This window comes from Laccaria bicolor, genomic scaffold (assembly GCF_000143565.1).
Source record: "Laccaria bicolor S238N-H82 LACBIscaffold_3 genomic scaffold, whole genome shotgun sequence".
In the NCBI taxonomy this organism is placed as follows: Eukaryota; Fungi; Basidiomycota; class Agaricomycetes; order Agaricales; family Hydnangiaceae; genus Laccaria; species Laccaria bicolor.
In genome coordinates, this window is record NW_001889874.1 from 2,258,071 (window position 1) to 2,272,738 (window position 14,668).

Sequence of the window (14,668 nt, forward strand, 5' to 3'; positions counted from 1 at the left end):
TTGTTACGGATGCCCATGATAATATACGGATTTACGACGTTGGATTTCGACGGAACTAGGAACAGGTTTTTGGATGGAAAACTAGATTTGGCTGGGTGCACCGACTTTGGTATGGGGGAGCATCGTGAGTTTCTTTGTTACGCTTCTCGCATACACTCCCCAAGTGAGCGCTTTCACCGTGAGTGGAGAAGTTGCCGATTTACGTAATCCCGTCATCTCTCTCCCCTCTTTGAGACTCGCTCATGTTGTCTGACACAAGGTAACTCTTACTCATTCTCAGGCGTGCATATTTAAAGTAAATTCAGTCATACAGATATAGGGTCCACGGACACCATCGGAATCCAGGATATCGCGCTTTACCATCCTGCTAGGCTTGGGTTCATGCTGGCCTGCGATGCAACCTCATGAGGGTACCCTGCAGCCCATTCATGTCACTTCATCCCTGATGCACGACGTGAAGGAGGCAGCAAAGACGGACGACCTTGCCCACTCGATCAATTACTCTGATCTTGCCAAGGAGTTAATCAGAAATGAACCGGTGTTCGCGTCTCTTGAGGAATTATCCTTGCACACGTACGATGCATTCTCGCAAAAGAATTCTTTGCTTGATAAACACCGTGGCAAGGTATCTGAACTGGGGATATGTGTCATTCAGCTTGGGCCCCCTTTGCACTGTGCCCACGTTGGTGTTGAGTCGGCTGCGACGTTCAATGAGGATATGTGGACTATTATGTGTGTCAGGCATTTTGTGGACAAGCTGACTTGTCATGTGATCATTGGAGTCAATCCTGCGGAGAGGTTGGAGAAGCAGGACGCGGTATCGTCCATGTCTATAGATAGCAGGAAAGATGGTCTACAGAAGGAGCAGTGGATTGACTTTCGGACTATCACAAGGACTTTGTATGAGGTGCTTTCTTTTTTATCGTGCTGTGATTGACTAAATTCCTTAGGAAATTAGCACGTCGAGCCTTTTCACTATAGAGGCGCTTGCCTCCTCAGTCGCCCACAAAACTCTGTTGACCTCGTCATCTTGTGAGTCTGTCGTCTTCCAAGGATGAAAACCCCTGGGGTACACAGACCCCTTCACCGGTACAAAGCACCACCTCGCCGAACTGCCACATAAGCCATGATAATTACTTACCCATTCATCATAGAATTATCGTCCACTTGTACAACCGCCACTGTCGTTATCGTTCACCACAACCACACCACCCGTTCTTGGCCTTGTAGACGTCCGTTTTGGCGTTGACTATATGTATTGCCGTCCGCTAGACAGGGGTACATTGACTCCTTACGTGTTGTGGACTCCACCACATCGCCCTGAACCCTTCCAGCCATGAAGGCAATATATCGTCTTCCGCAGATCGCCTTCACATACTGTCCGACCACACCCTGCACCCCTCCAGGCCCCAAGACGACATATCGCCATCCGTTTAGCGGATGGACGCCACCTTCCTCCTTGCCATGGATCTCCCAAGACGTATCGCCGTCCACTCAACGCCGTCTCTACGCGCGGATCATGTATGGACATTGCATAGCATTGACCGCTGTTCAGAACCTCCAGAAGGCAAGAATAAAAAGGTTCATTGAGTATTTCAAGACCGAACACACAAAGAAGTACTCATCAAAAGGGTCTTGTTTAGAGCCATCGTCGCCTTGACTTGCATCGATGCAATGTACTTATCTATGTTTTCCGTTGACAATGTGGGCTGGAACCACTATGTGAGAGAATGTCGGAAAAGATGAAGAAGGCTTTAGATATGTTTTCTACAATTGATGAACTAGCTCACAGTTAGTATTTGGTTAGTATGTACAGTAGATTAGTTTTGAACAATGTCCATGTGTCCTTGCAAGTTCCAGATTATGTTTATGCCTCTTCAGGCTCTTCATCTTTGCAGATTGGGAGCCTTGGCCCATTCTCAAATATACTCTTCCAGGTGTGGCCGTGTCCATCGCCATTGGAACGGCGAGTGAGGATGCTGAGGAACTTTTCACGCATTCCTGGGAATTTGGAAACTGAATGTCTGAGTGAATGTGTGACGTACCAACTGTGACCTCTTTCGCCCACCCTGCATTGTCCTCCAACCCTTTCTCTTCTTCTAATGGCCTCTCAGACTGTGTGTCTTCCTACATCTTGAAGTGCTTGATTTATGCTGACCGTTGCTTTGGCATTTTCTGCCTCTCAGTTGGTGTGTCTGCCAACTTTTGAAGTGCATGATTCTTCCTGACAGTCGCTTCGGCACTTTCTACCTCTCAGTCTGTGCATTTTCCCACCTCTTGACATCTTTGTTTCATGCTGACCATTGCTTCGACACTTTCTGCCCCTCAGTCTGCGCTTTTCCCTCTTCTCGAAGTGTTCAATTTATGCTGACTCAACAGGTATAGAAACTTGCTTCTTTCCCGGGTCGTCACATTGGATTCCGAGGGAATTCAAGCTCCAAAAATGCCAACACACATGGCAAAACTACAGTGGAAAAAGGCAGCAAACACAAGAATGCACGAAATATCAAGATAGAGCCAGTTGCTTCCCACAGCGTCTTGTCAAATGAGTCTGTGCCACCTAATGAGAAAATCCCCACCCCTGTCTCACCGCTCATCCCTCCCCAAAACCCAATTCCATTTCCATTTCCCTCTGGCCAGAGTTTGGATCCCCGGAATCACACAACACCACCTGTGGTGATTCACCAGCAACACTCTCTTGCTTCCCCCAAATGTTCAGTTACAGTCCTCCTTGCCAATGTCGCTAAGCGGCACCTTCAATTGAAATTTCACGCCCTGGAGGAGATTTTCACAGACTTTGGAGTGCGAAGGGACCTATGGAGGGCCCAGGTTGGGTTTGACGAAGAGCTGCTCTGTCATGGAGGCGGCTATCTTCAGGAAGTAGTTATCACCATTCTGCAAGACCTCCACTTTAAAGATGACTATTTTTTGAAAATTGGCAAGACATTGTCACCTTTCCCAGTGGTCGTCCGAATGCCACAGTCTTTCTCCTGCACACCAGTCTTCAAGCATGATGGCACGATGTGGAAGAGCTATGACGATTTCGTCTGGAATAATATTGATAATGTGAACACCCTCGATTCATTCGAATATGAGAGTGCGAAACACATGGCAAGCTTTCAAGAGTTTGAAGAGAAGCTGGCCGATCTGGACAGTGAGCTGTCGAAGGGACAAGGGTCTTCGAAAACCGATACCAATGCGGCCACCACGTCTAACAGCGACTCTGCTCATGCCACTGGTAGTGGAAATGTTAGCAAAAAGGCACAGGGTAAAATGCTGGAGTGTATATAGTGGGAAAAATCCAGCGATGGTTCTGACGACGCCCACAATCCTGACCCTCATGCAGGGACTAGTCCACGTTCTAGGCCTCGAATCCACTTTGAAGTTATCACCCACATCATGGGCATCACTGACACTATGGGCCAACCTGTATCTCAGAGTATAACACTTTCAGGGGCTTTCACATTCAAGGTGTGTTCTTTCTTTTTTCTCAATAATTTCAATGTCGCCGATATCAGTGTCCTTTTTTGACGTCTTAGGCGGAGCAAAAATCAAAAATCAACCCTTGCTCTGCATCAAATGTCAAGTTCTTGCATCTTGGTCTTCCAGGACCAGAACATGAAGCTGATCCTTGCTATAACCTTTGATATGTGAAGATTTGTGTTAATAGCCATGATCTTTCTGCCTTTTCAATTATCCGACAACCTTTTGACACACAACCGGATGCAGATGAAGTCAAGGAAGGGAAAAACGACAAGTACATTGCCCAGACTTCAAAGTCTGCTGCTCTCCAAGCTTCCATCAAAAATCCATTTGGATTGACTGCCTCTGTGGGTTGCAACAATGGCACTGAGGTGGGGACAACCTCTGAACATACAAGATACCAGCGACAGATAGCTGTATGGAATCAAGCAAACAGGGCCAAGTGGACATATTCGAGGGAGGGATTCCTCAGGGGATTTTACCTAAAAAACAACAGCCCCGAATTGCCCATTGTTGACTTCCTCCATCCAGATCAAGCCGAAGGAATGCCATCAGAGGGGATGACTGTGAAGCTTTCTTCCCTATGGAAGGTAAAGAATCAGGGAGTACCAGTTGACAAGAAAACATCAAAATTTTCTTTCTCATCTTTATCAAGAAAGAAGGTGAAGCTGGAAGAGCCTGCTCCAATCTACACAAACCTCGTTCCGATCGTGGTGATTGACTTTGCACCAGAGACTCTGAGAAACTGGACCATCAAACAGAGGATCCTCGTGCTTCCGGCTGGGGCTGATGCTGCACAAGAAGAACAGCCTGGAGAGGATAAGGTTGGAGTTCATATTATACCATCGACCCGTCAAATTTCGGAGGAGAGGAGGGCTTGGGGATTGTTCCAGGAGTAGCTGAAAGGTCATCTTTGTGGTTCAGCTTTCCCTTTGTATGGCACTGTATTTTCTGCCCTCGAGTACAGGCCTTGTAACATGTAGATTTTTCTTGAAAGTACAGCCTGAGGATAGTCATCCTTTACATTTTATTTACATGACACACGAATTCCATTGCACAATTTTATTTTACTTCCTCTCCTTTCAGCTGAAGCACACAAAACACCACATCCTAACCACAGCCATCTCCCCTGTATCATGCACCTTCACAACCAATGCCCCCTGGAACGTCACACACCACCCCCGCAGCTGTAGCCCACACCCTCCGTTGGTACAGTCTCCCGTCCTCCAGGTTCTTGTGCCAATACACCGCCAATATACGACTTTCTTGACTTCCCAATGAGGAACGGGTACCCAGCAAGTGGGTTTCAATATTTTTTATCACCATCCCCTTCGCATCCCTCAAAACCTCCAAATTTCTTTCCACAGACCCAACTCCAGGGCCCGCAACAATCAGCCACCTTCTCACCCCTCCCCATACCTCACAACCGCATCCACCCTCTGCCCCAACTCAACCCCCACACCCTCAATGACCGCCCCCCTCGGCCCAGCGTACCCATACATCACCTTGTACCCTTTATTCTGCCCCACCTCCCCCCGGGAATGCATAAGCACACATGGGGTCGCATATTCCCTCGCAATGCGCTTCCACTTCCAAAAAATAGTCGGGCTCAGTGAATGCATAAACATTGTTAATGCAGTTCACCCCACCCTAACAGCCGCCTCTGCCACCTCCCACCTAGACGTGTCCACACTGATCAGTATACGCCTCAGCCTCTGTCTTTAGCCCTCCCACCCTCCTCGTCCATGCTCGCAGCTAGCTGTATAGCTTGCACAATCGGCACAACACGATCAATCTCCTCTTGCACACACACGAACGCCGCCCTAGGGCGCATGAAATACCCACCTATATCAATGATAGCCACTCCAGCTGAAACGGACTCGCGCGCATAGGACAGGGCAGTGGGTAAGGTGTTGTGCATTGATCCATTGGAGAAGGAGTCTGGGGTCACATTCAGTGTGCTCTTCAGGTAGGTTTTGGGTAGTGTTTGCTGTGGGAGCTGTCGGTATGGGCGAACAGGAGGGTGGTGGAGGGTGGCCGGGTAAGTACAGTATATGAGTGTTTCTGGGATGGGCGGAATGCATTTGTAGGGCGACATGGTGCCGGCAGAGAGCGGCAAGCGAGGGAAGGGGATGATTTTGTGCATCTGTGGTTTGTTGGGCGGGACTTTCAAGCAAGGCACAACCAGCATTCGGTACATGTCCCAAAGGAAGAGCGCCAGGATGATGCGGAGACACCAGGAGGTGAAGAGTTTGAAGAGAAGGTCGAGGGCTCTGGTAGTGTAACTTGCATCAATGTTGCAGCATCTAAGAGAAGAAATATGGAACAGACTTGTCATGGGACCTCCTGCTGAGGGAAACATTGGAAGGGAGGTGTCTTGACTAGTCAAAGTTGGGATTATAGTGGCTTTTATCCACACTGTCTACCAGCAATACAGAAGTCGCATCAGGGTTCTTCGCGACGGCAGGGAAACGATAGGGCCGCTCGGCTGGGAGAGGAACTTGCACAAAACGAAAGACGGCAGTGTTGCTGTGCTCAAAAAAAACCCTCCTTCTGCGAGCGGTATTAAAGGTAAAGAAACGAGCTATCCTTCTGATGGGAGAGAGAAGCGCACGTTGAGGTTCCAGGTGGGTATGCACAATTCATCTGTCGTCCCACTTTCACTTTCGAAAACCTTGCCGACCACTGGCGAGCTATTCATATTGACGCCGTTAGTGGTGTTGCCGCATGATGTAATGGTCTTAGGATGCATGCGCAGTCAAGGGGGAAGCAAACGTGGCATTTGTGGAAGCTAGTGAGCAGTCGGTGCCAAATATTGTGATACAGTGGATGACACAGGTAGCTTTCATGCGAGTGGTCCTACCCTCTGAGTCCTAGTACTCACTGGCGTTGCTCACAGCCAGATAAGTACAATTATTTCACTCGATTTAAGGGACTGAATGTTAAATTCGATAAATTGCGCCCATCAGCGGATTCCGTTTTCCATGAGAAATCTTCTTCTTCTAGCTCACCTACCCTGACTTCCATCCCTTGCCTCTCTTGCCTCCATCGCTCAACCCCCTCTTTGCTGCGGCCAACCCCCTCCAGGTGACGCGCTCAACGCTATGCCACATGGAGCTCGGCTCCCATCACGTCCTCGCCTTCAAGAGGCCATTTCGTTTGTGCGCTTGAGCATGCGAACTGCAAACAAAAACACACGTTGGAATGGGAACAGCTCAGTACAACATACATCCAGCAGTGGGGATTAGCTGGAACATGAGAGAAGGCCCGTGAAGCGGGGGATCTACAAGGTACGTCTTGAAATTCAATGATACAATGCATACGCTGATACCAATATTATATCCTTTCAATGATTTAGATTGACTGCACGGCGCACGCACGCGTGCACGATACTTTATCACCACCAGGGCGACCATTACCGACTCTCACACTCCTCATCCGTCCCTCCCCACATCCCTCCCATCAACAGTCGCCATTCAAGTTCATCACGATGTCGCCTCTCAGTGACATTGTCCCAACTCAGCCATGCCACAACCAACACCCTGATGTGGTATTTGGAGCCCATCCGAACCCACAGACCCAGTCCGTCCCAACACAGGCAAGTCTCTCACAAGCAACCAGTTTGCTACACCCATCTCCAGCTGTCCCCTTCCATCGTCGCAACTGGCACCCACATTGCCGCCCCTTCAAAAACCAACACCCAAAACTACCTCACCATCCCACCACGCGCCATTCCCGCCTCGCACTCCAACCTCTCCGCGTGGTCCTCCTCCTTCTGCATGAGTCCTGCACTCTCACATGTATGTTGTGGCGTGCTCACATCAATCTTGGGAAATGGAAGGCTGGGTTTAGTTTTGAAGTTCTCTTTTCCCCCCCCAGTATACTACCTGTCATGTAAATATTATTATCTGCAATATCATGTGCATTTCATGAATTCAAGGCAGCACCAGGGCAGCACAAACATACGGCCAATGTGATATAGCAGAGGGTTAGGTCCCTGAGCCGAAAAACCCTTAAATCGGGTGCAGGGATAGGCCAGCTCATGGAAATGCATCTTAAATTGAGCTGGTTGGCATCACAGGTCCTTAAATCCACTAAATTGAACTTGATTTAACCTAAATCCATTGCACATAAGCACTTATGGTGACTTATGTGTGCTTATCTGACTTATTTTCAGTCCCTTGCAGCAAACCACCATCCACATTTCCCCCTCAAGAGCGAAAAAAGTGATAAACATGTAGCAGCAGGTGCATCAGAGACACTCTGCCAATTTTGTATTTTTATAAAAAGATTGACGGCGCCCAGGCCCTAATCAAGGATGCGCCGCGAGATCCATTCGGGACGAGGCTGCTTGTTTGCTCGGGGGAAGGCCATGACTAGGGAAAAAATTGTATTTTTACATACAGTAAATACATAATGGTCAAGCAGAAGCGAAATTTCAGGAGGGGACGAAGTGGCGGGGGAGGAGGAACGGAGGGAGAAAGACGCGACGTGCCAGGTCACATGGTCACGTGCACCTTCCCCTTTCGGTTGCGATCCGGGAGATCCCGTTAAATTGGCCCACATAAGTAACGGAAAACGGCCGGGTGCCTCAGGCAGACTGTAGAGGGGTGGTGTATTGTTTGTATTGTACAAATAAATATTTGTTCGTAATTTGAGCAAGGGGGTTCAAGAATTTTAAAAAAGTAGCCAGGGTCAAATTTTTTTGTAAGGCCCTGTGTGCTTGACCTACCTACCTATGTAATCAGGCACATGCCTATATATGGCAATATGACATCATCATCATCATCACTCTGATCCTCTAAGGCTTCGCATACCCAACATCAGGAAAAGGTGATTTCTCCCATAGTTACCGCATCAAAATCATAGCCAAATATAGTTCCCATCGCCGGTGTTGTGTTCCGTATCCTTGGCGGGTAGATCTAGAGCACGTGATTGAGTCCATTGTGAAAGGGGCGAGGTACATGGTGATAGATAGATTTGCAGATCAGCTCTCAAGCTCGGTGCATCCTATGAAGAATTGTCAGAACACTATGAGTGCTACCATGACTATCAAGTCAGCATCGAGTGGGATGTGAAATAATGCTGGTACTTGCATCTTATCTCACCCCTACACTCTCACTCATGCTTGCAAACACATGACTGTCCCTCTCCTCATTCAATAACTGAAAGCACCAGTTTTCATGTTCAACATGCAGAATATCTACGCATGCGTACAACACGCAAGTGGACTTTGATGAAATCATGCAGTGAAGTGCCGTCGGAGCTAAACTCCGAATCGGATGGTGACCCGATGTCACATATTGGTTGAAATACTTGTTTTAGCAATAATCTAGTGTCTCCTTTTTCTTCTGATGACCACCTTTGTTCTCTCCTTAACACTGCGCCTCCCCTGCCTTAACACTGCGCCTCCCCTGCCTTATCCCTTCATCGCTCTTTGCCTGACGTGCCCTCTACGAACTGCTCGAGTAACATGCTGAGTAGCATGTGTTCTTGGTTAGGAGGTATGTCCCCGCTCACATTCCATTCTCTAAAATGACGATTGATTCCACTGTCCTCTGGCATACCTCTGCATTAGTATGTCAACCTTTTCTTGATGTGACAAGTTGCTTATCTTCCAAATAGGTTACCTAATCAGACGTTGTCCTCAGCTATTTCATTGACGCCTTCTATCATCAGTCGTGTCGCCCACCATTGCTATTGTTTTTCTCTCACCCACACCTTCCGTCATCAGCCGCCAAACATGTGTTGCCCGCCCTCACTATTGTTTCTAGCCATTTGTTACCAGCCGCCACCAAACACGCATCGCCCACCATCCAAACGTGGGATCTGGAACTGCGAGGCATGCATTCGAAGGAGCAGGGCAAGGTCAAAGTGGCTGGGGAGGAGGATATGGTAGACAACGAATGAGGTAGTACACACATGTATCGCAGCTAGAATTTGAATATAAATCATTTGCTGCATTCTTGACCGATTCAGAAGGACTAATATCTCCTCTACCTCCTCTATCCTGTATATATTTGCTACAATGTACTATGAAACTACCTGGTTACATGGCTATGGCTTAATCTATAGAACTATTGTGTGCTATGGATTTTAAACGGTCAGCTATGGAGAACAATATATGGGGGGGCTCTCGATGGTGCTACCAGCGCTATCACATCAACATACCACAATATCGCAAGTAACGTTTTTCCTGATGAATTTCGTGGGGCTATCTGCAATGCAACACATTGTAGGTGGTACTAAAAAATAAGTGAGTGTAGTGATTAACTTGTGCAAGACTGATACTCACCCATTGAGTCTCACATCCAACCCTTTTACATTTTACCAAGCCATTGCATTCTGAGTGCAATACCACACCACACAGGCATCCATCTGATGTGTCGAAAGCATCAAGATGATTTGGGTTTTGAAATCAGGTCACACAGCATACACATCGGTGTCAAGAACTGGTCTCTAATTGTTTTGTCAGTAAATTGTGATTGATTACAGCTGATTCCGAAAAGGTTGTCACTACGCAATTTTTTTGCAACGCATCAGCAATATAATATATGAGTGATATATTAGCTGAGTAATCAGGTCCATGCCTAAATCGGTGATCACGATCGAAATGAGAGGGATAGGGTAGGATAGGGTGCGATTAACTGGCTATTTGACTGGCTCATCCATATGGACAACTATGTTGCAACTATGTAACTACCAAAAATATTTATTGGAAGAGTTTTGAACTTTTTTATTATTGAAATGTAGGCTAAACGAGAACGCAAGGGTAAGAACATGGAGTTAGCTGGCTTGACCCAGCGCCGCCCCACGCTGTCGACGAAAAGAAAAGCCGGCTCTCTCTCGAGATTCTCGCAATAGCCTCCAGAAAAGCCTCCCACTTCATCTCAAAGCCTCCCACTCCATCCCAACATCAGTCGTCCTAGGGCTGAGACCATGGGGGTCCACTTTGGCCAGACTTCTTAGCGCGACCAGTGCACGGTAGGCTTTCGGGTCGGGTTTAATGGCAAAAAAAAAACATAATCTCGTGCTGGGCAGGCGAGGTTTCGGTGGTGTTGTCCTCGACTGGAGCAAGAGGATTAGAAGGGAGAGGAGGGTGAGGAGTTGATGTACGCGTCGTTGGCGCCGCAATGCAATGTGGTGCTGTAGTTCGAGCCCGCTTTGGTTGAGGTGTTGGTGGGTTGGTGCTGTTTGGATGGATATACGTTCCCGAGAGAGAAGAACGATGGGTATCTGAGTGTGTGCGTGTGTCCGAACGACGGCTGTGTCATTAGTAGCGGTGCTTCGGACAATGGGCATCTGACAACGGACAGGGTTGAAGGAACGGTCTTTTTCAAAAGTAGTGGGCTGCAATTGGGTGGTTTGGGAATCTTTGAGCGCTATAACAGCTGGGGAGAAGAATGTGATGCACCAAAAACTTGGACTTCCAGATCACTTAGGCTCCACAAACTCCATGTTGTCACCTTGAGTTGGTGGAAAAGAAAAAGCGGTGGTGGTGAAGCATGGCAGGAGAAGGATTCCGGGAGAAGGAAACATAGGATAAAATGGTCGAGGAAAGGAGACGGATAACGGACAGTAATGCAGCTATAAACCAACTATAAACACCCGAGATACTTACAGATCGGGCTAACCCTGGCATGGACCTGATTACTCAGCTAATATATCACTCATATATTATATTGCTGATGCGTTGCAAAAAAATTGCGTAGTGACCAGGCTCCTAAAAGCAGCCGCTCGTCTCGCGATGCTATCGTACTCAGGAGGAGAACTAAATATGTGATGGTTATATAATCTGATGGGGAAGACCAAATAAACAAACCTAAGAACGAAAGCTCGCGAGAGAGCGGCTGCCGGAAAATGTACTCGGTGAGCTCGGACATCATTGATTAACCCTATTGTTGGGTCCCAAATCCAAGCTATGTAATCAAAGAACCAGACACGTCACATTTCGGTCACGAACACTGTCGATGGTTGGCAGTAGGTGCGTAAGTTGTGCGTAAGGTCTACATCGAGGTTGTCGGAGGCATACAATGTGAGGAGGATTCTCCCAAGCTTGCGAATGTTGAAGCTGGACTACTGAGAAAGGTAGGAGACGGCGTTACTGATAGTTGACGGTGATATTAATACCCCCAGGTGTGCGAGGAGCTCTAGAACCGCGTCTGGTGTGTTACACGCGTGAAGGAAAAATCTTGGAGTCCTCTTCGGAAGGCATTCGAGATACATTTCACTTTGTTGAGGTGTGGTAGATTAGCCATAGGGTATTAGGTCTCTTTTTGTAACAACTTTATTGGCTATACATATATAATTTTGAACTTGACATGACATCAGTACACATTGACAAGTATGTAATTCTGCATTCCGTAGCCTCTCCTCCACTGCCAGATGTTCTTGAGAACCTTTGAGCCAAACCGGCCCATTGGAGGATCTGTCACGAAGGCCCAGAAAGGCCTTCGGTTTGGGACCCAACAATAGGGTTAATCAATGATGTCCGAGCTCACCGAGTACATTTTCCGGCAGCCGCTCTCTCGCGAGCTTTCGTTCTTAGGTTTGTTTATTTGGTCTTCCCCATCAGATTATATAACCATCACATATTTAGTTCTCCTCCTGAGTACGATAGCATCGCGAGACGAGCGGCTGCTTTTAGGAGCCTGCGTAGTGACAACCTTTTCGGAATCAGCTGTAAAACATTAGACAAAAATTTGATGAAGATTAGACCGTGAAAAATAATTTTGAAGCCAGAAATTGGGCCAGATATAATGAAATATAATATCCAGTCAAGATAATGTACTATACAATGATATTTTACATGCAGGAATACTGTAAATCACCTTGGAAAACCAATTTAGGACTATCTCATAGAGGGTTCCAAAAATCTTTTTTTTGGCCTATGGCCGACCTACCTACCCAACCCCTGGTCCGGCATTCAGATCCCTGAACCCCCTTGAATTTGAGCATGGCAGTAATGGCAGTCGCCGGACTGATAGCCACAGCAGTAGATGGTATGACCGTAATAGACTGGAATGGCAATAATGGCAGTAAATGGCATGTCATGGTTGGACTGGAAGTGATGGCAGAGGAGGCCAAGATTTGGTGGCAGGGCAAGGAGTAATGGTATGGTATCGATAAGTCGGTATGGTAATGACGGCGAGAGTGGCGATGATGGCAGGAGTGGCAGCGAATGGCGAAGTTACACGGCAGCGCTGAAGGCGGACGTGATGTGGCGCGCCGGTGTGTTAATATAATGGTGAACCAATGGGCAACGGCGTGCGCATGAGAGCAATTCGCCACTGTTCATCTCCACTGAAATACAGTAGACTTGTAATCTTCAGATGCGCGGGGTTCTCGACAGGGTGCCGGTTGTCGGTATCGTGAGTACAGCAGAAAGTTTCCAGTGCTGTTGGCATAGATAGGTCTTTGTTCCAACTTCCGGTACTACCATTGGACTTGGTAGGTCCAAAGCAGTGACAGCCGAAGGGAAGCTCCTGAAGTAGATGGGAGGTGCGAAAACAAAGTATCACGTGCCACACCACCTGTTCACTTATTCTGCCAATATTCTGCACCAGTTCTACACTACACTCGTGCCTCGTTTCATGAGCGAACTACAAACTCTCTTTTGAGAAACGATACAAGAAATTATAATTCTTGACACGACATGGCGCCCCGTAGGGCGTCCCCTCTGCTATCGTTCGAGAACTTGGAATTGGACTCATCGATCTCTAATGCCACCCTAAAAGACTCATATGACGAGTCGGACGCGCCTGTCAAACGCTGGTACGACTATATACCTCTTTTCGGTCGGTTTAAGTGCCACACTTCCACTTAATCTCATCGCTAACGCCCATCCAGGAACTGTTTGCTTGATACTCGCACCTCATCCTTCCTTACTATATGTACTCGTGGATTTTCACCTGCAGACACTTCACCAACCGGTGGTCTTCATCCTGCACCTGCTTGCAACCTATTCTCTGACCTTTTTGGCTTTCTCATCGCTCATCGTCTGTGTTGCCCGTGACCCTGGTCCTGCAAACCTCATTCCCTCTCAAGGCGCGAACGCTGACGCTGACGACGAGATCAGTCTTACGGATGCTTTGATGCCAAACGAAGATTACACGGCTCCAGGAAGATGGTGTCATAAATGCTGGGTAACGTATCGCTCATTCATGACTTCCAACATCCAGTTTACGGATGAGCTTCACGCAGGCGCCGAAGCCTGAAAGAACGCACCATTGCTCGATATGTGGCCGTTGCGTGCTTAAAATGGGTAGAGTTAATTCAGAATCTTTTTCGAACTTCTATCTGATAGCTGCAAAGATCACCATTGTCCTTGGCTTGGTTCCACATGTATCGTGCGCTGTCTCCCTCTGTTTTTGTAAACACCTATTAATTATCCCATAGGGTCATAGAACCTATCCTGCCTTTGTACACTTTCTTTGTTCTGTCACTCTCCTTGCTACGTATATTGCTATAATATCTATTTCTGCGCTCTTGTATGCTTTTCACAACCCATTCCTCGTTGTAAGTGCGACGCAACAGGTTGATGGCAGTTTGCTAACGATGATGTAGCATGAATTTACCCCCGTCCATGAACTCGGGCTCGCTTTTGCTGGGATTGTCTTTTCACTCGTCATTGGATCGTTTGCTTGCTACCATCTATATTTAATTTCGTACGTCCCAGTTCAAAGTCAAATCTTGAACTTCTGACGGCATCTTCATTTAGGACGAATCAAACTACTCTGGAAAATATAACCCCATTTATGCTGCTGCGCCATCTTCCTCCATTACCGCGGAGTGGCCATTCACTCTCCGATCCACCGCTTGAGCCCGAACTAGGATACCCTCAACGGCGACTTGTCAAGGATGCCCATGAAAAAATACGGATTTACGACGTTGGATTTCGACGGAACTGGGAACACGTTTTTGGATGGAAAACTAGATTTGGCTGGGCGCACCGACTTTGGTATGGGGGGGCATCGTGAGTTTCTTTGTTACGCTTATCGCGAACACTCCCCATGATCTGCATGCAGGCAAGGCGACGGTAGAAACTTTCCGCGCAATCAACGAACGGACGATATGCTTGCGCGACTTGCAATTGAACTCGTCAAGGTGGACAGAAACTCGTAAATAATTATTTATGCTACCGCTTAATTAATTAATTTGTAACTCCGAAGGTGATATCATTACG

The 14,668-nt window shown here is 47.5% G+C and overlaps 7 protein-coding genes across 7 annotated transcripts; 4 read left to right on the top strand and 3 right to left on the bottom strand.

Annotated features, from left to right (window-relative positions):
* Nucleotides 1-394: 394 nt before the first annotated feature.
* Nucleotides 395-1,058, top strand: LACBIDRAFT_309110 (uncharacterized protein; the record flags this gene model as incomplete). Its single annotated transcript, XM_001875812.1, has 2 exons — nt 395-900; nt 959-1,058. 2 exons carry the CDS (start codon nt 395-397, stop codon nt 1,056-1,058), a joined length of 606 nt encoding a protein of 201 aa, XP_001875847.1.
* Nucleotides 1,059-4,886: 3,828 nt separating this feature from the next.
* Nucleotides 4,887-5,105, bottom strand: LACBIDRAFT_309111 (uncharacterized protein; the record flags this gene model as incomplete). Its single annotated transcript, XM_001876225.1, has 1 exon — nt 4,887-5,105. The coding sequence occupies one exon, from the start codon at nt 5,103-5,105 to the stop codon at nt 4,887-4,889; it is 219 nt and encodes a 72-aa protein (XP_001876260.1).
* A 1,435-nt stretch (nt 5,106-6,540) lies between these two features.
* On the top strand, nt 6,541-7,381 carry LACBIDRAFT_309113 (uncharacterized protein; the record flags this gene model as incomplete). The annotated part of the gene is made up of 2 exons (XM_001875813.1): nt 6,541-6,773; nt 6,842-7,381. The coding sequence occupies exon 2, from the start codon at nt 6,974-6,976 to the stop codon at nt 7,379-7,381; it is 408 nt and encodes a 135-aa protein (XP_001875848.1). The 5' UTR covers nt 6,541-6,773; nt 6,842-6,973.
* A 1,637-nt stretch (nt 7,382-9,018) lies between these two features.
* Nucleotides 9,019-9,393, top strand: LACBIDRAFT_309114 (uncharacterized protein; the record flags this gene model as incomplete). The annotated part of the gene is made up of 2 exons (XM_001875814.1): nt 9,019-9,060; nt 9,163-9,393. 2 exons carry the CDS (start codon nt 9,019-9,021, stop codon nt 9,391-9,393), a joined length of 273 nt encoding a protein of 90 aa, XP_001875849.1.
* Nucleotides 9,394-10,368: 975 nt separating this feature from the next.
* On the bottom strand, nt 10,369-11,366 carry LACBIDRAFT_322926 (uncharacterized protein; the record flags this gene model as incomplete). Its single annotated transcript, XM_001876226.1, has 3 exons — nt 10,369-10,833; nt 11,105-11,118; nt 11,306-11,366. 3 exons carry the CDS (start codon nt 11,364-11,366, stop codon nt 10,369-10,371), a joined length of 540 nt encoding a protein of 179 aa, XP_001876261.1.
* Nucleotides 11,367-12,339: 973 nt separating this feature from the next.
* Nucleotides 12,340-12,537, bottom strand: LACBIDRAFT_309116 (uncharacterized protein; the record flags this gene model as incomplete). The annotated part of the gene is made up of 1 exon (XM_001876227.1): nt 12,340-12,537. The coding sequence occupies one exon, from the start codon at nt 12,535-12,537 to the stop codon at nt 12,340-12,342; it is 198 nt and encodes a 65-aa protein (XP_001876262.1).
* A 601-nt stretch (nt 12,538-13,138) lies between these two features.
* LACBIDRAFT_309117 (uncharacterized protein) lies at nt 13,139-14,607 on the top strand (the record flags this gene model as incomplete). Its single annotated transcript, XM_001875815.1, has 8 exons — nt 13,139-13,280; nt 13,333-13,628; nt 13,687-13,747; nt 13,798-13,832; nt 13,882-14,001; nt 14,050-14,150; nt 14,204-14,458; nt 14,511-14,607. 8 exons carry the CDS (start codon nt 13,139-13,141, stop codon nt 14,605-14,607), a joined length of 1,107 nt encoding a protein of 368 aa, XP_001875850.1.
* Nucleotides 14,608-14,668: the final 61 nt, after the last annotated feature.